The sequence below is a fragment of the Alosa pseudoharengus genome, unplaced genomic scaffold (genome assembly GCF_046254945.1).
Source record: "Alosa pseudoharengus isolate Yale_2024_CS ecotype anadromous, Long Island Sound unplaced genomic scaffold, YU_APseudo_1.1 YU_APseudo_1.1_scf_4, whole genome shotgun sequence".
Classification (NCBI taxonomy): Eukaryota; Metazoa; Chordata; class Actinopteri; order Clupeiformes; family Clupeidae; genus Alosa; species Alosa pseudoharengus.
In genome coordinates this window covers 44,777,618-44,800,067 of record NW_027468774.1, presented here as the reverse complement: position 1 = coordinate 44,800,067, position 22,450 = coordinate 44,777,618, and the positions used below count along the sequence as shown (strand labels likewise).

General features: G+C 43.4%; 1 protein-coding gene across 2 annotated transcripts in view; it reads right to left on the bottom strand.

Annotated features, from left to right (window-relative positions):
• Positions 1–1,478: 1,478 nt before the first annotated feature.
• The window catches only part of LOC143102746 (alpha-1,6-mannosylglycoprotein 6-beta-N-acetylglucosaminyltransferase B-like), a 128,627-nt gene continuing 107,655 nt past the window's right edge, over positions 1,479–22,450 (bottom strand). The window contains exons 11-17 of one of the 2 annotated variants that reach the window (XM_076266560.1): positions 21,867–21,999; positions 17,944–18,103; positions 17,496–17,642; positions 16,350–16,466; positions 4,482–4,556; positions 3,140–3,411; positions 1,479–1,677 (exon numbers count right to left, since the gene is read on the bottom strand). In XM_076266560.1, coding sequence (XP_076122675.1) covers positions 1,479–1,677; positions 3,140–3,411; positions 4,482–4,556; positions 16,350–16,466; positions 17,496–17,642; positions 17,944–18,103; positions 21,867–21,999 — 1,103 coding nt within the window. The remainder of the gene's footprint in view (positions 1,678–3,139; positions 3,412–4,481; positions 4,557–16,349; positions 16,467–17,495; positions 17,643–17,943; positions 18,104–21,866; positions 22,000–22,450) is intronic. The other variant, XM_076266561.1, reaches the window with a different exon arrangement.

The following is a 22,450-nucleotide window of genomic DNA, read 5'->3' as shown; positions in this document are numbered from 1 at the left end:
GTGTTTTTTTTTTAATCAGGCTAATATGACTAAATATAACTGTTTTAATGATAATGTTTATTCGTATTACTGTACAACGCTTCGGCAAAATGCGTCTGCCAAGAACCATAACCATAAGCATTAGATTCTAAACACGTACGGCTGCACGTACAGAACGGACTGTGCTGAAGGACGACCTCTTCTTCAGAGATCACTCAGACTTAACAGTCGCTATGACGAGGGAGCCACGTACACGCTACAGATAAATTAGTTTATTAGAAATCATGACTTACACAAAGACCTTGTCAAGAGAATCAAGTTACATGTTTTTCATACAAAACAAAACAATGACAAATTAAGTAAATTCTGAATTTCATGTACAGATAAAGTATGCATGTCAGAGTAAACCTAATCAAGTTCATATCAATAATTTAGAATGATGTCTGGCATGCTGAGTTTAATCATTCCCATCGATTTTGCGATGAACTTTCACAGTGATCATTTCAGCAATAGCTCAGTCTTTCATTCGTATCATGCTCTTATGTACATTCAAAGCACAGAGCCATTAAAGAGGCCAGCTGAATCTCCATCTCCATGACCACCTCATGTCATATTATATGGGAGAGTAGCCTGCCATATCATGTTCTGAAAAGACTATGGGCAGTGGCTGCAAAAACTTTGTTGATGTGTTTGACACAATGTAACAAAAGTCATGGCAAAGATTCCTTGAATCTAGCACTTGATACTCACAATCTTTCAGGTTATTTTCACAGACGAGACAGAGGTTTTTATGACTGTTTTCCCCCAATTTAAAACAAGGATGGGTAAATAAATAAATAAATAAATATTGTACATAAATAAATAATTTGTACCCATTAGGCACATTTCCCTAATGGTTTTCAGTGCAAATTGTATTTTGATGTTCTTACAAATCACCAAAAATAAAGACAGCCTAAAGCCTGACTATCTTTCTCTTTACCTCATCAACTGCACATTCCCATTATGAACAAAACTGGTTATTATCATTTTTAATGTGTTTGGGGAAAGGGCACCCTTGTAAAATGCCATGCAAATTTGGCCTGTTGACATTACCATCCACATCATTAAGGAGAACCCAAACCTGTGTAAGACTAAGTGCCCTCTGCCCTCTGCCATCTTCTATCTCTTAGTAGCCACCAGCCTTAGCAGAGGTCGTCATCTTGCACGTCAGAAGCCTGTAGTTTCCTATCAGTGGACTCAGTAGCCCAGCCACCCGCACACCTCTCATTAATCACATCACTGGGGGAGAGCTGTTGGAGGAGAGGCATAGGACTACATGGGGAGGGGGGGGGGGACTCGTCCTCGGAATCAACCTCGACCAAGGACCTCTGCGGTCCAGCGGTTTTTCCTCTCTGTAGTTCCGCAACTGACTCCTTCCCATGGCCTACTGGTGCAGCGGGCTCTGAACTAGCCTTTCAGCTTCCCTCCTCTGGTGGTGAGCAGGTGCGGTGGGTCCCCCATCATAAGCAGTCTCTGCACAGCGCCTCCTGGCCCTGGATGGAGTCCCGGCAGGGGCAGAGGCGGCGCAGCTTGGGCCCCTCCCCCGCGCAGCTGTACAGCAGCGGCTCCTTCTGCATGAAGCACTCGCCCTCCTCCAGAGAGACGGCCGGGTACAGGTGGCTCACCTCCTCCTCTAGAGCCTCACACTGCACCTGCAGCCTGCGGGAGATACCGAGCATTTCATACAGCTTTATTGGAATATACCAAGAACATTTGTAAAGAATACAAAAGAATAAAAATATGTGATTGACTAAGCTAGGAAGGGAGAAAGACAGAGGGATGAAGAGTAGGAGAGAGAGGGAGGGAGAGACAGAACATTTTAAACAGCTTTATTGTAATATAGGAAAAACAGAAAAAAAAAGAAGAAAATGATTGACTAAGCTAGGAAGGCCAGGAAGAGAGAGAGGGATGAAATTACAGTAGGAGAGAGAGAGCGAGAGAGGGATGGAGGGAGAGACAGGGAAGAGAGAGGCTCAAGGAGAAGGAGAGGAGATTGAGAGGAAGAAAGGCAGATGGAGAGAAAGAAAGACGGAGGGAGAGAAGGAGAGTAGGAGAGAGAGAGGGAGGGATGGAGAGGAAAAAAGAAGAGGTGGGCAGTTTGAGGGAGGACCCAGGGAACAGTCAGCTTTGTTTACCCTGCCGTGAGGGAGAAGACAGTGGGAGGCGAGAGCACAAGAAACAGCTGCTGGATTAGCACAGAATGATGCTTAGGTGAGTTTCACACAGGTGGGATGGCCCTGTTCACGTGATGTTCCCAATTCTGCTTCTCATTTTACTGCTGTTTTGTTTTGTACTTCTGTTTGGGGCCTGGATGTCTCTGTCTTGAATACATATAGACTTAGACTTAGAGACTTAGAGCACGGCCAACTAAGTATGTGGGCACTACACATCACTGATGATGAAATGAGTCCTCCTTGCATGCATGTAAAGCACGTTGGATGTAAAAAAGGTACAGTATACGTGTACACATTCAATTACATTTACATTTAGTCATTTATCTGATGTTTTTATCTAAAGAGATACAAAAAAGGGAAACAACTAAGGTACAGTGCGACAAGGACATGTTAGTGCAGCAATAAGTACTACTCGCATAGTGTCAAGTGGCAGTTCTATAAGGGGGAAAGTGCTGGGAAAGTGGTAAGTGCTAGATTTAGCCAGCTGTTGGTAGCGCTAGAAGAAGAGGTACTCTCTCACTCATTCACACGTACACAGATGCAGTTCCATCTGCACACAGGACACTCACTGCCTCCACTCACTGCCTCACCCACACACAGGACACTCACTGCCTCACCCACACACAGGACACTCACTGCCTCACCCACACACAGGACACTCACTGCCTCACCCACACACAGGACACTCACTGCCTCACCCACACACAGGACACTCACTGCCTCCACTCACTGCCTCACCCACACACAGGCCACTCACCCGCACACAGGCCACTCACCCGCACACAGGCCACTCACCCGCACACAGGCCACTCACCCGCACACAGGCCACTCACCCGCACACAGGACACTCACCCACACACAGGCCACTCACCCACACACAGGCCACTCACCCACACACAGGCCACTCACCCACACACAGGCCACTCACCCGCACACAGGCCACTCACCCGCTTAACGCCTCCAGGTTGTTGACGTACGGGAAGAAGGCCGGCTCACACACCAGACTCTCCTCCTGGCACGCCCGCACGCACGAGAGGCCCTCGGGGGCCAGCAGCAGCAGCATGGCGGAGAGCGGTGGCCAGCAGAGCGGCGCTGTGACGTTGGGGGCCCAGACCAGTGTGCTCGTGTTGGTCAGCAGCATGAAGGGGCTGGGGGGACTGCCCGGCCAGGACTTTGAGGCGTTCACAGGGGGAAACGGGGCATCAGGGTGGCAAAAGTCCTAAAGCAGAGTAGAGAATGGCAACATGTGTTTGTGATCAATCAATTGACAAACAATCAGTCACATCTCTCCACTCATGCATCTGGTTCTTCAACATAAAAGTAAAGAAAGTCTGAAATACAAAGATGTGATTGTGATTTGTGATGCTTGTTTATCTTTGCATATCTTTTTATTGTACATTGTATGTGTGAGGCACTACGCCAAAATACGTATTTTCTATTTGCTGGGTAAAATGGAAATTCATACAGTACACCCCAAAAAAAGAGATCATTCACGGGAAAGAGTGTGTTGTTACAGGATATACTCAACGTAATACTGATTATATCATCATAACTCTTGCTAAAGTTGGACACACAAAATAACATTGTTTTTTCAGTTGCATAAGCGTAAGACAGTGTCTGGTATTGACTTCAGGGGGCTCCGCTGTTCTGCCCAGCAGCATCTCGGTCTGACCCCCCAGAACATGGAGCTCATATAGCGGGCTGGAACTCAGGCTACTCTTGCTCCACTAGCCTGGGGCAGGCACCGGCCTCCAGCTCTCTCCACTCCACATACTCATCGGGCAAACAGAACCGGCAGCGAATGCACTGACCCCTGGTCATGTGTGTGTGTCCATGTGTGTAAAAGTGTTTGTGTGTCTGGTTGTGAAGGAGAGACAGAGAGATAGAAAGAGTGAGAGTGTGAGAGAGAGCGAGACAGAGGGATGGAAATCAGTATTGGATCAGTAGGCTGAACACACACTGTGGGTGCCAGGCTCTGACAAACAGTGTTTAAATTCCCTCTCTCTATCTCTCTCTCTCTCTCTGTGTGTGTGTGTGTGTGTGTGTGTGTGTGTGTGTGCGTGTGCGTGTGCGTGTGACAGTGATGAAGTGTGTGACAGGTCTCAGATAGAGGCTGGTAAGGGATCAGAAGAGGTCACTGGCTTCTATTTCCCCATTTCACTCTGGCTGTCAGGCCACTCCATGGGAACAGACAGCTCACAAAATAGCTAAACATACTGTGCATCTCTGAATGTGTGTGTGTGTGTGTGTGTGTGTGTATGTGTGTGTGTGCGTGTGAGGAGAACCTACCTGATGCTCAATGTAGGCATTAACTCTCTCCAGCATTCCCTCACAGGTGTACTCAAAGGGCAGGTAAGGCTCCACCTGCAAATAGACACACACACACACACACAATGAATCTCATTATTATCACCTCCTCCATCAACACAGCTTTCTAACTTCAGTCACAGGTAACAGTCACAGGTAACATGTGTATGCCTAACCCATTACCATGATTGAGAATAAATGCACAGCACCCGATTGCTACAAAGTCATACGCATTATGGTTTAATTGCCCTCATATCGATTCAATTCAGAGCGAAACCTGATTAGATCAACTTACTAGAAAATGGGTTTGAGTGTAAATAACATCCACTTCATCATGCTTAGTTTGAGTCTTATCGTCTCTCAGACAGGCCTTAGCGATGGCAACGCCTGCTCTGGACCACTTCCCTCCTTCACCCCTCATTGCTTTTTACTCCCTGGTTCTCAGCTCACTCTGAGTTTCAGTCATGTCCCATATAATGAAAGATGTAATGAATAATAAGTGTCAAATTTTGCTGCCGGGCCTTTTTGCACTGGGTTAAATTGTGTATGATTATTTGAGTGAGGAGGTCTGCATGCTCAATGAGGACCAAGAAGACGTGAGTGAAGTCTCTGTTGTGAACTGGCTTCGTAAGAACAGACTCTCTCACTAGTAATGGAAGGAGCCTCTTGTCCTTGCTACAGAGGAGAAGCCCTGTAAGTGCTGTGGTGTTTAACATGACAAATGATCCCGTTTGGAGTTTATTTTCATTCTTATTAGTTTATTTCATCTGACTCAAATGAAGTGTATCAACCGCCTCATCAGCTATTCCGGAGTGAGCTTTGCCTCGGGCGTTTCCTGTACAAAGGGGAGGCATATGCACGTATACACACACACACACACACACACACACACACACACACACACACACACACACACACACACAAAGCACCGAGATAAAGTCTTATTAATTGTCATATTGTCAAAGGAATTCATTTCAGTTGACATTCACTACTGAGACTCTTCTGAGATCCGAACTTCTCGAAGGAATCTTTTGCCCTCAAAACTACCATCATAGGCACCATATGAGCCAACTCACACTACAACTCCCCTGATTCTTGTTAAAAGAATCCATTTCAGTTGGTGCTTGCCTACTTAACTTTAGTGAGCCAAACTCGCCCACGGGAATTTTCTCCCCTTGTGCACACCTCCACACAGCAGCAGGGATGACGTGGAGGCTAAACGCAAGTAAACACACTTTATCCACCTCTTATTAGAGTTTATCCACCTCTTATTAGAGTGGATAAACTCCAGTCTGCTATATCGAGCAGACTGGACTACTGTAACAGTCTCTTCAAAGGCCTTCCCAAGAAAAAAATTAAACAACTCCAATTAATCCAGAACGCAGCAGCAAGGATTCTGATGAGAGCCAAAAGAACAGATCACATCACACCGCTACTCAAACGCTTACACTGGCTCCCTGTGAGTCACAGAATCTATTTTTTAAAACTCTGCTACTTGTTTTTAAAACTCTGAATGGCAGCGGCCCCATTTATCTAAAAGACCTACTCCACCACTACACACCCCCTAGGTCACTCAGGTCGCAACAGAGACTACTCCTGGTTCCACCAACTACTAGAACTAAATGTGGTGAAGCCGCCTTTAGCTCATATGCAGTCAAACTCTGGAACCAGCTTCCTGAACACATAAAGGCCGCACCCTCAACAGATTGTTTTAAAACCAAGTTAAAGACCTACTTTTTCTCCCTTGCTTTCCCTTAACTTTATTTTATCTAATCCTTCCCCTATTTTCCCATAATTTTAATTCTATCTTTTCTAATTTTTCATTTACCTATTTTCATATGTTATTTTAATTGTTTATATTTTCTCTGGGTATGATATGTATCAACTTTTATAACTTAGATTTTTATCCAAATTACCTCGATGTATATATGGCATCTCTTTTTATGTAAAGCACTTTGAACTGCCCTGGTATGAAATGTGCTATATAAATAAATGTTGCCTTGCCTTGCCTTGTTACCTTTATCCACCTCTTATTAGAGTTTATCCACCTCTTATTAGAGATTATCCACCTCTTATTAGAGTTTATCCATCTCTTATTAGAGTTTATCCACCAATTTCAACTTTTAACATTAAAAAATTACCCTGTATTATCCACATTCACAATATGCACACTCATCAACAATCTAGGAATCATATAATACCATTGGTATTGTTAAACATTGGACAATAACCTCCACCATTATCAAACATGTTCTGAATGCCATTTTAAAAATCTGATACCGCATGGCGCAGTCCACCTTACCCTGATCACAGAAATCAAAGTTTACCCAACTCTTATTTTACCACTACTCCTCTGTGCAGCAGGGATCCTGTACGCAACCCATACTTTTCATGCGACCCTTGTAGACGTCTCTGTCCTTTTAATCTTAAGACCAATACCAAAGAGACATTTTGTGGTTTTGCAGCAGTAGTTTCCCTGACATACAAATTACTTTTTTAATGGTGCATATTTTTCTTTTCACGACATTGATTCAGTAATATCATTCACACAGACGAAGCTTCCATCATCCTCATAAGTTCAGTCAGAGACACCCTGCTGTGAAGCAGTGGCCTCTATAGCTGTTTGCTCTCCCTGCCTCTCTTTCTTTCTCTGTGTGTGTGTGTGTGTGTGTGTGTGTGTGTGTGTGTGTGAAAAAGAGAGTGTGTGTGTCTGCCTCTCTCTCTCTCTCTCTCCCTGTGTGTGTGTGTGTATAAGAGAGTGTGTGTCTGCCTCTCTGTGTGTGTGTGTGTGTGTGTGTGTGTGTGTGTGTGTGTGTGTGTGTGAAAGAGAGTGTGTGTGTCTGCCCCCCCCACTCTCTATCTGTGTGTGTGTGTGTGTGTGAAAGAGAGTGTGTGTGTCTGACCCCCCCCACTCTCTATCTGTGTGTGTGTGTGTGTGTGTGTGTGTGTGTGTGTGCGTGTGCGTGTGTGTGTGTGTGTGTGTGTGTGTGTGTGGGCTTTGGCAGACTCGCACAAAAAGCTGGAGAGAAGAGTAGAGTGCTTCAGCACAGTCAGCTCTCAAGATCAGCCTCTGTTTAACACACCTGGCAGCTGCTGCAGCGCCAGCGAGCGAGTGAGAGAGAGAGAAACAGACAGAGAGAGAGAGAGAGAGAGAAATATAGAGAGAAAGAGAGACAGAGAGAAAGAGATCACATTTCATATTTCAGATCATATTTTCACCCTACACACCTTAGTAAATCAAGGGCGTAGGTTTGGTCTCAGCTTTGGTGGGGACATATCCCCAACTCCTGTTGTCACAATACCAACATTATTGTTTCAATAACAATACTAAGAATCTCGAATCGATACTTTTGCAATTTTTAAAAAAAATTGATTTGGTTTGTGTGATTTGTGAGATCATTCACATCAGTGGCAATCATAGAATTTGATTGACCCTCCACACACACACACACACACACACACATACACACACATAGAAAGTGCTGGTTGTCATCAGTGTTGGGCAAGTTACTTCAAAATCGTAATGTATTATGTATTACTCATTACTGTCATTTCAAAGTAATCTGTATCTGAATTGTAAGGCATTACACTACTATTGTATTCCTTTTAAGTTACTTTTACCAAAATATCTAGAAATATGGATTTGGAATTCTAAATGCAGTTTATTATTATGCTCAATGCAGCTCATTGCACTTCTAATGGAGATAATGACTAAGCTAGGCTTAAGGCTAACAACAGTAGAATGCAATAGGCGCAGAGATGGCTCATGATGCAATACAAGGAAAAATCATAGCCAGAATTTTGTTAAAAGCAGACCAAAGGTCGAAGTCTGGTCAATTGTGATAGAAATGCTGTAACTTTAGGCTTAGGCCTACTCATTAAAATCAACAGAGAGCCCATTACCTATATATTGTAACCAAAAACTTAAAGACATGTCAAGATAGGCTACACAGTGCTGGCCATTTTGGTGCCCTAACTGGTAAAATACAGTATTAACCTAAGTATGTCATCATATGGCCAACTATAAAGATGTAATCTGCCTGTTCTCAGGGATGGGTAGTATTTCTGAAACATGTAATATGTATTTCAAATACAAAATAGTAATTTGTCATTTGTATTTTATTGGGTTGAAGGAAATGGCTCTGTATTTTGTATTTTTGTATTTTAAAAATATTGCAAAATACTATATGTGGCACTAAAAAGTAGATACTACACAATGTAATGAATAATTGGTAATTAGGCAACAATGGTTTATGTTTATCGCAATCAGCTAATGTGAGAACAGCTATGTTCAACGACACACAGCTTTTCAGTGACGGCTATTGCTGAAGCATCAGCCCTGGTCTGAAGTATAAGTAAGTATAAGCAAATAGACAATACAATATAAGTATATATACTCTTTTGATCCCGTGAGGGAAATTTGGTCTCTGCATTTATCCCAATCCGTGAATTAGTGAAACACACTCAGCACAGTGAACACACACTGATCCCGGCATACAGTAGTAAGCTGCCTGCAAGAACAGCGGCGCTCGGGGAGCAGTGAGGGATTAGGTGCCTTGCTCAAGGGCACTTCAGCCGTGCCTACTGGTCGGGGTTCGAACCGGCAACCCCCCAAGTCCGAAGCGCTAACCAGTAGGCCACGGCTGCCCTGAAGCACTGGTGTGAAGTCGTACGCAAGTAAAGATGAGCAAGTTTACCTGTGTAAGTTCACATAAGGACACAGACAAAAGCAACAATGTCCTATTGTCTCCATGCCGATCTTTAACAGAAAAAATGTCAGATATCTCAATGAACCACAATGACATCAATAGATGGTAAGGTGTTGAGTGTGTTTGAATTCCCTTCCTTGTAGCATCCTTATCTGCATTCCACAGTGGGGAGAAGTTATCCTTGTTTAATTAAATAACAATTTTATTTCCTTATTAGCTGCATACTTGAGGTTGGAGATATTAAGGCATGTCAAGTTTCTCACATACTGGAACTTCAAGATACATAGCCTTATGATTTTCTTATTCAGTTCTGCACTGGACTTGAATTACGAAATTCGGCACAGATACACAATTATGATTTTGGCCTATTGATTATAATGTGGTTAATTAAGTAAGTATAAGTATATATACTCTTTGATCCCGAAAATTTAATCTCTGCATTTATCCCAATCCATGAATTAGTGAAACACACTCAGTACACAGTGAACACACAGTGAGGTGAAGCACACACTAATCCCGGTCACAGTGAACTGCCTGCAACAACAGCAGTGCTCGGGGAGCAGTGAGGGGTTAGGTGCCTTGCTCAAGGGCACTTCAGCCGTGCCTACTGGTTGGGGTTTGAACCGGCAACCCTTCGGTTACAAGTCCGAAGCGCTAACCAGTAGGCCATGGCTGCCGAATCTGTCAGTTGTTTTGGATAAGCATCAGCTAGATGACTAAATGTAAATGTAAATTCTTGAATTATTCTTAATTATGATCACACTACATGAACTTGCATACGGTATACTATTTGCTATAACAGGGGCCAAATTTTATTGTTTTTTACTATATAGTTTTAATAGGCTAAATGTTTGGGATAAAAAAACGTTTTTTTGCAGTGCTTCCATACTTCCTTGAAAAAAGTATTTTGAGTATTTTCTAAATACAAAAATACAGTATTTTTGATACATTAAAAATTAGGGTAGGCCTATTAGGTATTTTTTTTAAAAATATATTCTGATGTATTTTTGTCCATCCCTGTCTGTTCCCAGCATTAGCACAACACTTTGCGATGGTTAGCTTGTCACCTGTGACCATATGCTAGGCCATGACCTATCTGGGTGCGTTTGGAGATGCCTGATGAAATCAGACGTTGTTGAATAGGCATCATTTATCCTGGTGCCACACACCTTGCATGTAGCTGTTCGCTTATTTCCTCTGTGCACAAAGTTATTGTAACCGAAAGTAATGATAAAAGGCACAACTCCGGGAGGACTTCTTGTCGCATGCATTTTTTTTTTACTTCTGTGAGTGCGCACATGCGTTACATTGCACATTATGGCAAAGGGGCCATACCGCTTGTTATACGTTTTCCAAAGTATTCTGTATGAAATAATAATAATAAAATAGAAATACATGAATACATTTAGATTAAAAAAAGAAATAATTGCATGAAATACAGCTTGTTCAGGAGTCTCGAAGCTCGAGTCCGAGTCAAGTCTGAAGTCTGCTGAGTGCAGTCGCAAGTCAAGTGTGAAGTCATTGTTTTTGCGACCTCATTGTTTTAGGCTAGTGAAAAATAGTTGCATAAGTGCAAGCCAAGGATATGTGGATTCAATTCATCATGTTTGCTATGTCATTAGGTAAAAAATATGTTCAAAAAACTAAGTCAAAGAAAAGCTTTATGGGATGAGATCATAGAAGAAATATCTGGTGTCTCGCAATGTTAATTTCTAAGGAAATGCACCTAGTTTATCTTTTATTTCTTTGCATTGTTTATCTTTTATTTCTTTGCATCAGGCTACATTCACAAATACACTGCAAGATTGGCAGCCCAGTGACTTCTAGGCTATTCTTCTTCTATAGCGACTGTCCATGCGGCACACCCATAGCCTATTCAACATGACTCCTAACTTTGGTTGAAAGATTACAGAAGCTAGGTTTAGCTGTGACAATATCCTTACAGCTAATGTTATTTTACACAGTAAAATCCGAATTTGAAAGCCTGGTCACCAGTTGCCAGTTTGTATGGCTAGTTTGCTTAGACTCTGCATAATGAAAATGCTTTCTTTCTTCTTCTTGGGTGGCATAGCTGTTCTAGCCTACAAACCAAAAAAAGGGGCAAACATGTACATGCTGAAGGGCAAAGGAAATATCAAAATGTTTTACTTTGGCCTTTTATGGGGTATGTATTGGCAGACAGCCCTGGTAACTTACCGTTGTCGTTAACACACCTGCTCGCTTGACTGCCAGTGCAAAGTAGCCCGTGCATTGGCACTCTCCATGCGTGTAGCGTGCGTGTCAGATAACCCTTCCCCCTACCCCTCGATCAGCCTTGTAGATTTAATTCTATTTGGCATGATAGCCTATTCTGTAAACTTATTGAATCTGGTGTAGGGGGAAAAACATACAACATAATAAAAACAATGTACTTAAACAACAAATGTGCAAACAAACAGAATTCTTCACTCAAGAACGGGGTGTGAGACAGGGCGGTCCTCTATCATCAACCCTCTTCAATATATATATTAATGAATTGGCAAAAAGACTCGAGCAGTCAGCAGCTCCTGGCCTCCTATTAAATGACTCCGAAATGTCTTCTCTTTGCGGACGACTTGGTTCTGCGGTCTCCAACAGAAGAGGGTCTACAGCAGAACCTAAATGCCCTGCACAAGTTCTGTCAGACCTGGGCCCTGGGTCTATTAACCCACAAAAAACAAAAATACTAACCTTCCAGAAAAAATCCAGACATCAGGAAAATAAATTAACCCTTGGTGCATATGCAATCGAACAAGTAAAAAAGTTACACCTACCTTGGGCTAAAAATAAAATCAGTTCAACTGGTAATTTCAACTTGGCCGTGAATGATTTGAAAGAGAAAGCAAGAAGGGCTTTCTATGCCATCAAAAAAATTGATTTTCAATTTGACATACCCATTCGGATCTGGCTCAAACAGTTATCGAACCAATTTCATTATACGGCAATGAAGTGTGGTCCTCTTATGTACAATGGATTTGAAAAATGGGACAAACACCCAATCGAAACCCTGCATGCAGAATTCTGTAAAAGGTACAGAGGAAAACACCTAACAATGCATGCAGGGCTGAATTAGGCCAATACCCTTTACTGATTAAGATAGAAAAAAGGGCTATCAAATTCTCCAAACATCTCAAAACAAGCGACCCCAACTGTTATTGTTATATAGCCCTAAAAAGCCAAGAGATGAGTGTAAAAACAAGTCCCCTCATCCAGCTAGTCCGGAGACTCACACATACTAATAGCAAAACTAACACAACTAATAGTCAGCCTCAGGACCTTGCCACCCTTTCTCAAACAATTCGGCCTAACCAAATTATAAATGCAGAAAAACAAAATTACTTATCATATTGAACTGAAACAACAAAAAGACAAAATAAACTTCAATGTTATTTGGCCCTAAACAGTGAGTACACTGTGGCAGACTACCTATCCACATTCACTGACACCAGACAGAGAAAAACCTTGACCAGGTACAGACTAAGCAATCACAGTCTGGCTATTGAGAAGGGCAGACACAGGCAAACCTGGCTGCCCAGAGAAGACAGGCTGTGCACCAACTGCAACCAAGGTGCCATAGAAACAGAGCTTCACTTTTTGGCTGAATGCTGCCAATGGAAAGAGATACGAGATCAATTCTTTAAATTCAGAGAAATGCATCCAGACATTTAAAAGGATCCAAGTCTAAGTATATTATTAGGAGAGGAACAAAAGAGCGCAAGATATATAGATGCTTGCCATAAACAAAGGGAGTCACTTCATCAGTGAAGCACACAAGCAAAAGTCAAACACACACACACACACACACACACACACACACACCACACATACATAGCCACACACACACACGCATACCTAAATGCATTCCCATCCATACACACACACACTGCCGTTGCAGTAATGTATGATGCATGATGTTTTGTTTTCTGTCTTTACACACTACTACATACATGTATGCTTTGGCAATACAAATTGTATTTTTTTGTTATGCCAATAAAGCTCAATTGAATTGAATTGAATTGAATTGAAAGAGAGAGACAGAGAGAGAGAGAGAGAGAGAGAGAGAGAGAGAGACACCTTGTGTTTTGTCAACACACAAGGTGATGACTTCATTACAGGAGATAAAATCTATTTCCCTACTTACTCCCCTAGACAAAACTACGACAAGTCCACAAATGTCCATGGAAAGGAACTGCTCCGGCTCTGCCGAAGCCTGGGTCTGTGCATAGTCAATGGCAGGCTACGGGGTGACTCCCTTGGTCGATACACCTATGGCTCAAATCTTGGCAGTAGTACTGTGGATTACGCCATAACAGACTTAAACATGAGCTTTCTGAGAGCCTTCACAGTCAAGCCACTGACACCATTGTCTGACCACAGTCAAATAACAGTCTATTTAAACAGATCAGAGACCCCCAACACCTACATAAAGCCTGAGAAAATGTTCAAAATCAAACCGAGCTATCGGTGGGATAAAGAAAGCTCCAAAAACTATGAAAAGTCAATTGGTCACCCAGAAACACAATCACTCCTGAACTCATTTCTATCGACAAACTACCCCCATGATAAAGAAGGCATTAACTTGGCCATAAACCATCTACATAAGCTATTCCATTATGTGGCTCAAATTTCAAATTTGACCACAATTAAAAACAAACAAAAGAAAAATAAATCAGACCATTGGATTGATTCTGAATGTAAAAATCAGAGAAAAAGCTTAAGAAAATTATCCAACCAGAAACACCGGCAACCAGACAACCAAGACATACGCGCTCTGTATACTGAATGCCTCAAGAGGTACAAAAATACAGTAAGAGCAAAGAAAAATAAATATATGCAATGATAACTGCATATGATATAGAAGAATCACTTGACTCAAACAAATTCTGGGAAAACTGGAAACATTTTAACAAAAGGCCTCATGATGATTTAGCTATCCAGAATGGTACAATATGGAGAGAGCATTTCACAAACCTATTTAATCATCTGTGAAAAAGGAGTCCTCTCCTTTTCCCCTACGACAAACTTTTGAAAAACTGCCTTGTGCCACACTTCCATGGACTGCAGCCAAACACTCACCTGCACTCAATTCCAGGTTTATGGCTGTTTATTTCATATGTATGTGTCTGTATTAAGGTGTTGATTTTATTATTGTGATTGGGTTAATGGTACAGACCACCACCACCCCCGCATTCCCTATACTGGTTTAGCCCAGACCTAATTGGGTAATTGCCTAGCCTATTTAAAGGCAGGCTTATTTCACACGGGAGAGACACACAATAGACGGGAGACAATGGAAGACAGAGGAAAGAGCTGGCGATCCAGGGACTCAGGGAAGTTTAGAGTTAGAAAGTAAATTGAAGTTTATAATGTTAACCTTGCTTGCTGTGAGGCAAGGGTATAAAGTATGGTCCAGAGCAAGGTCGCCTTGTTTGGATCGGGAGCCTAGAAAGTCTGTAAAATTGTTGCCTAGTTTAATGGCGAGTTCAAATGTTCACTTGAAGATACATACTGAAGATACATAAAATTTACTTTTATGTCTTCTATGTCTACTTTTATGTCCTCTTATATGTGAATTCCACAATTCTGTTAAGTATGTATTTATTTTCATTTTTTTTTCCCTCTTTACCTCTTCTGTGTACATGTAATTGAGCTTTGGCAATAATGTTCATGCAACGTTCATGCCAATAAAGCTTTCTTGAGAGAGAGAGAGAGAGAGAGAGAGAGAGAGAGAGAGAGAGAGAGAGAGAGAGAGAGAGAGAGAGAGAGAGAGAGAGAGAGAGAGAGAGAGAGAGAGAGAGAGAGAGAGAGAGAGAGAGAGAGAGAGAGAGAGAGAGACAGAGACAGAGACAGAGACAGAGACAGAGACAGAGACAGAGACAGAGACAGAGACAGAGACAGAGACAGAGACAGAGACAGAGACAGAGACAGAGACAGAGACAGAGACAGAGACAGAGACAGAGACAGAGTGAGAGTGAGTGTGGAAATGGATTGATCTGGCCTGCTTGTTATGCTAACGACAGATCGAGCCCAGCTCGGGTGATTAACGCACCACTCTCCTCCACAGGTAGAGTTCATCGATCAGGTGGAGTAGGCAGGGGCACCTCTGGAAGGCTGGCACATTGGTGAGCCTAGCCCAGCCCAGCACAGTACAGGTGTGTGTGTGTGTGTTCAGGCTGCTCAGCCCAGTGCAAGTCTGTGTGTGTGCGTGTGTGTGTTAAGGCTGCCCAGCCCCGAAGACCGCAGGTGTGTGTGTGTGTGTGTGGTGTGTGTGTTAAGGCTGCCCAGCCCAGAAGAGCGCAGGTGTGTATGTGTGTGTGTGTGTGTGTGTGTGTGTGTGTGGTGTGTGTGTGTGTGCGCGCATGTTGAGGCTGCCCATCCCAAGCCCAGCGCAGGTGTGTGTGTGCTCAGGCTTTGCTGCTGCTGTATCTTCATTTCAAAAACAATTCACTTATGCAGACCGCTGAAATCTGCAGCGGGGAGAGATAAGACTACTGTATCTCCTCCTGAGAAGTCCCACAGCCAGGCTACACCAGTAACTGAAGCGTTCCTTTCATGGAGCATGACCTGCAACAATTAGCTCCCGCTATCAACGGAACTAGCTACAGGTATACCAGATGTGATAGCGGCGTATTCATAAAAAAAAAAAATAGACCAATCTTCTAAAACTATTTTACACTCCAGGAACGCAACGCTTCAGTTACTTGCCTGTCTGTCACAGAGCCAGGTGTATATTTGACATGTTTTTGAGACAGCCTGAGGGAAGGCAGGGAAATAACAAGACACAACTACAGGAGAATTTGATCCAAACTTGGTTGTGGTGCCCTTACCGCCACTGGAATTTTTACATCCGATCCATACACAGACCATTATCTGCACATACAAACAGAATGCTGCCGTGGCGACTTTCATCACATGGAAGGCTAGGTGGATGAACTACCACAGGCTTGTTTCAGCAGCGTAATGTCATGGTGATATCGCCTGGCATATACCTTTGTCACCAAGTCCAGTAGTGTCATTTGGGACTGTATGAATGACTCTAGCGGGATCCAATGATATCACTACGGCTTTAATGAACAAACATTTAAAGATAGTTTTTGAAGGCTTCATGGCACTGGTAGATTACCTTGGTTCTCATAATCTCCTGGATGGCTGCTTCAAACTCCTGAGAGTTGTTGAAGTCCACCGTCACAACGTGGGGCCTCCCGATGTACTGCTCTGCATAGGGGTGCTGGGAAGAGACCTGGCAAAGAAAGAATAGAACGTTTAGGACCACTGTCAATATCAATATGACATCTGCAGATTCTATTATATGCCATTGTGCAATACGAAGCCAGTGAATTACAGTATGAAGAAAATCTGAACGCTTTGTGACTTATCTATATCTCATTGAGACTCATTTGCTGTAAACTGCTAAATAAATTACTTCAGAGAAGTAAATCAAATAATGACGTTTACTTAATCAACACATTTCAGGGTTACAATTATTTGAGGGTGCAGAGCCAGCATTATATTAAACTAAAACGTTTCAAAACATCAAAAACTAGGTCAGTTAAATAAAGTACAAAGCCAATTAAATATAATGCGAGCCAATACAAAACAGTATAAAGAAAATGTGAGACAGTCTGAACTCTTTGTGACTTACCACAACCTCATTTGTTGTAAATTAGTGCAAATGACTAGTCTGGCTAACACCAGACATTCTCAGAGGAATGAGATACCAGAGGAATCAAATGTCTGAGTATGGCTGCCATGCAGAAACACAGTTGCACAACAGAAGCTTAGCGCCATACGATAACATTACAGTACGTAATTTCTTGTGTATTAGCCGCAGGACAGTTTTTTATGCAAGTTAAAAGAAACAAAACCATATTAAAACCATATTAACTGCCCCCGTGTATTAACCTCATAGCTGAAGAAACTTGGGGCAGCCAGGGCAGCCGTGGCCTACTGGTTAGCACTTCGGACTTGTAACCGGAGGGTTGCCGGTTCGAACCCCGACCAGTAGGCACGGCTGAAGTGCCCTTGAGCAAGGCACCTAACCCCTCACTGCTCCCCGAGCGCCGCTGTTGATGCAGGCAGCTCACTGCGCCGGGATTAGTGTGTGCTTCATCTCACTGTGTGTACACTGTGTGCTGTGTGTCACTAATCACGGATTGGGATAAATGCAGAGACGAAATTTCCCTCACGGGATCAAAAGCTTATATATACTATACTTTGCAATAGTTGGGAAATGACGGCAGCACATAAAAGTGCTGTGCGGGGAGCTCACCTCTCTTGATGTGGGCTTGCCTCTGAAGAACTCGTGGTTGAGGGAGCTGTGCGGGGGCTGGAATCTGGGCTGGAGGAAAATGCAGCCATTGGCTATCGCCTCCAGAGGGGCTGGCCCTTCGTAAGGGAAGCCAAAGCCAATGAAGAGCTGGAAGGAGATGGAGAAAATGATCAGGACAAGACATGAAGCTACTCAAGCTCAGGGTAATCAAAGCACACGCAGAATGTATACGCACACTCAGTAGTAACCACATCACTCTGCACGTAATAAAAAAGATATATACATTTAAAAACCTGGTAATAATACACACATGCATGCTCATGCACACACACACACATGCACGCACGTACACGCACGCACACGCAAACACATACACATTATTTCCATTCTTGGTCTCTATATGGCCTCAGCTGGCGAGGCTGAAAGCCCTGTGAGAGGGAGCAGACACCTTGGCTTTGCGCAGGAGCTGCTGGAGCTCATGCTGGGGCAGCAGGCCGTGGTTCTTGACGAAGGCCGGCACCTCCGGGGGGCGCTGTGACTCGTAGTAGACAGTGCCGTGGATCTCCATGTAGCGGTTCAGGATGGCCAGGAAGTTGTCCTTTCCCTGCCAGGCAGAGATGCGTTGAGTCAAGAAAACACTCAGAACTATCTGTGCTTCAAGTTTAATTTTACCAACGTTTCGGCATTATGCCTTCATCTGATGTGGAGCATTATGGTGAAGTCCAAATAATTTTTGTTTAAAAGTCTGCGTTGGTTTTGAATGTTTGAACTGGAAACCCTCTAGGAACAGATTGAAAGGGTCTATCTACAGTATACATGGGACAAGATGTTTCATTCCTTTGTGTTTTTGGGGACTTCCCACTGTGGCCAAACCTACACACATCAAGGGGCACCACAACCACCTTAGTGATACTTCACTATGACCCACTGAGCAACCACAAGGATTATGTTCACTTATGTTCCACAGAATACGTAGTCTTTAGGCCAGAGCTGCCATTGACGCACGACTTGATGAAAGTTGGAGGGTGGAGACGACTCCTTCTGTATATTAGACCTCTCTCTCTGTGAACTCCCAACTCTTTAAAAACTGCACAAAGATGACTACCGTGACAAACTCCTTAGTTCCCCGTACTCTGGGGGCGGCTGTGTCGAGCAGCAGGCTATCAGGGAGCTCTCTTAGCAATTTACCTTTCCAATAAGTGGCTTAAAAGGAGCTGTCGATGACTTCTAACACAGGTCTGTCTCTCTCTCTGAATATCAATAGCCTGTTAGATGAGTTTCTTTTGTGCACAGTGAAAGAAATGTGGGGAAATAAATAATAAAGAGCAAACATTGATGCTGAGGGTAGTGGGGGCTTAGCCTGGTCCTACCAGACTCTCGTACATTTCATAATGTACAGAGAGTCTGGCCACTTTCCATTGCCAAGCATTAACTTCCTTGAAGGCGAGTACTCTGTTGAAGTTTAAAACTATTGGATCTGCCCAGAGCCACTCTAGATCTGCCATAACCAATCACTAACGTTTGGTTGTGACGTTGTGACAAACGGCATCGTTCTCAGCCACTCCCTCTGTTCGCTGATTGGACCTGCAGATTTTTGCAGGAGAAAACCCACAGACCCAGATGACATACTGAAGGGAAATGAAAATTGAGCGGAAGTAGGTAGGAGGGCGGAGCCAGGCTAGTGGGGCTCACGCTAGTCAGAGTAGAACATTAGGGTTAAGATTAACAGAGTCATGCATGAGTTCATACAATGACCCCAGCTTGTTCACAGCAACGAAAACAAATTGGAATGCTGATCAGATACAAATCTGGTAGCCATGAACTCAATGACCCTGGCCAAATCTAAATTGTGAAGGTAAGTGGGCTGGATTTGTTTTGGCTACTGCCAAAAAACAACACGGGTTGAGATACTGTACCCAATACAAAAAACAATGCTGAGACTACAGTCTGTCCTCTGAAATGACAGTCAAATACTCATTTGGTAGAGTATATACTCCTTAAAGAAGATGATAAATAATTTACTAATTTAGATCGTTAGTCAGTAAATAATTTATGTGACTCGTTGGGTGATTCATCACATTTGAGTGTTCGGAGATATCCAAGAGCCATTAATCTGCTAAAGGTTGAGCCCCACGGCAGCTCATCATCAATAAGGAGAACTGTGTAAAAGGGCTTTTAAATACTGCCTATGCTCTGTTTCCTCCACAGCAAATGGATGAGAGTATCTTTCTGACACCTTTCTTTTTTCATTCCTAATTGGAAAAAAAAGAAAGGATTTTTAAAACCTTTGAGGTGAGAATTCTATGAAACCTCATTTTAAAATTAGTTGCGTTCTTTGGTGTGCTGGTCCTTCATTAAAGATTTTAAATGATTCACAAGGAAAGGGGTTTCTTAAAGGTCCACCACCATTGTATTAAGAAGTTAATTTTAAGTAAAAACCTCATTTGTTAGGGGAGTTCAGGCAGCAGGCGAACATTAATAAATGTAATAAAATGAGGAGATCAGATGTACATACCCGCAGCTGTGGATAGTCCAAATGGGTGAGATAAAAGAGACCGGAGAGGGAAAACAAACAAAGAAGAAAAGATAATTAGTCTTTTGCCTGTCTTAAGATAAGAGGAGCTTTGCATAGTGAGGAATCACCTGAGGATGGCTTTGACTCCAGAGGACAGGAGAACTGATGTGGTGTGTGTGTGAGCGTGTCTGTGTGTGTGTGTGTGTGAGCATGTCTGTGTGTGTGTGTGTGTGTGTGTGTGTGCGCGTGTGCGTGTGTGTTTGTGTGTGTGTGTATGTATGTATGTATGTATATGTATGAGTGTGTATGTGCGTGTGTGTGTGTGTGTGTGTGTGTGTGTGTGTGTGTGTGTGTGTGTGTGTGTGTGTGTGTGTGTGTGTGTGTGTGTGTGTGTGTGTGTGTGTGTGTGCGTGTGTGTCTGTGTGTTGTGGATGTGAGTGCTAGAGGATTGCCATGGCAATCCTTCAAATTCACAAACTGCTAAGCAGTGCCTGAAACTATTCACTGAGTCGGGGAGTTGACAAAGCACCAAGGTGTGGGAGGAGGAGAACAAAGAGAGACAGACGAAAAGCAGGGAGCCAGAAGTGCTCATCAAAGACACAGAGACGTCCCGTTACTCTGAGGGCAAATGTGAACATACAGAGATGGAGAGAGTATGCAGAGACAGAGAAAGAGAGAGAGAGAGGGAGAGAACCAAGATCCACATATACACAAACACACACACACAAACACACAGACATGAATGCACACACAAACAATACAATCAATCCCAGACCCCTCTGGTGGCTTTGTCTCACATAAACCCCCAGATGATTGACATCCCCTGTTGACAGGTGGAGGAATCCATCTTGGCTCCCAGTGTGAAGACTGCACAGCTCACTGTGGCTAAAGCCCCGCTCTCTTTCCATTTGTCATAGGCTGACAGGTAACATTATTTGCAATACACACCCTGAGTGCTATCTTGCGCCGCCACCCAAATTGCCAGACTATCAGTGAGCCTGACAAGCCCCCAGGAGGCAATCTGCTCATCCTCCACCCGAGCCTCAGCCTGCGACCACTTCCCCTTTGCCTCTGTCAACATCAATGCTAGCGTTTAGGGTGTAGCTCCTTTTTTAGAGAGGTGACATGTGTCTACTGTATGTGTATGTGTGTGTATATACTGTATGTCCATATGTGTGTGTATGTCCATATGTGTGTGTGTGTGTGTGTGTGTGTGTGTGTGTGTGTGTGTGTGTGTGTATGTGTGTGTGTACAGAGGTGCAATATTGAAATGTAATACCTGTCACAGTGAAATTCTTGATGGAAACTCATGCGACTGGGTGTGATAGCTTGGCCATCATCTTTTGGAAGGTAATCTCTTTTTCACCATCAAAACCTACTTGAGCTGAATTCTACAAATTCGACAAATAGGCAGAGCTTTGGATTTTGTGTACGGACTGGAGGCAGAGTCAGTGGAAATGTGGACTTAACTGGATGAAGCTGGGAGTTGCAGTATTTGCTACTTGGCTAATGACATCCTGTGGATGATCATGTAAAGGACCATTCAAGAGCGTGACCACCTGCGTGCACTGCTGATGGTGCATATATTGTGCTGACATTGGGAGACTCATTCATTATTTGTTTTATTTATACACCGAATAAGATGACACATTCCTTATACCACTGGGGGGTACACTCACACATGTTAGGCTCTCCATGTATTTTTGTATTTTGCATCATTTTAGTTTGCCTGCCTCAACTGTGAAGCACTTTGGGTCACAGTTATGGTTACAGTTACTCAGCAGACTTGCCTTCCACATGGTTACAGTTACTCAGCAGACTTGCCTTCCACATGGTTACAGTTACTCAGCAGACTTGCCTTCCACATGCTGACCTCTTTGCCGTACACCACGGCCATAGTGGCCACCTTGTTCCTCTGGATACTCCCCCGCTCTGTCTCGTTCAGCTCCTCTGCCACGAAGCCCATGAACGAGTTGTCCGGCGTGTGGGCTTTAGGGTGCACAAATAACAACAATCAATAGACAACAAGGCAACACTGTTGACGTCAACAATCAATAGAAACAAGGCAACACTGTTGACGTCAACAATCAATAGAAACAAGGCAACACTGTTGACGTCAACAAACAATAGACAACAACGCAACTCTGGTGACATCAACAAACAAACACCAAGGCAACTCTGTTGACGTCAACAAACAAAAGACAACAAGGCAACTTTGTTGACATCAGTGGCGACTGGAAAAAATGCCAGATGGCGCGTTGTGTTCTCTGACTTGCGTTGGTCGTGCGCGTGCTGCAGAAGTCTTCATCTGCATGTGACTCGTTCTAAATTGAGTCAATCCGAGAGATTGTCAGTGTCAACCGTGACCTTTGCTTATCAGTGACTTCCTACGCAGACTGAGCTGAAGCGCCGGCTCTTTCTGTTATTTTCTCATTAACTC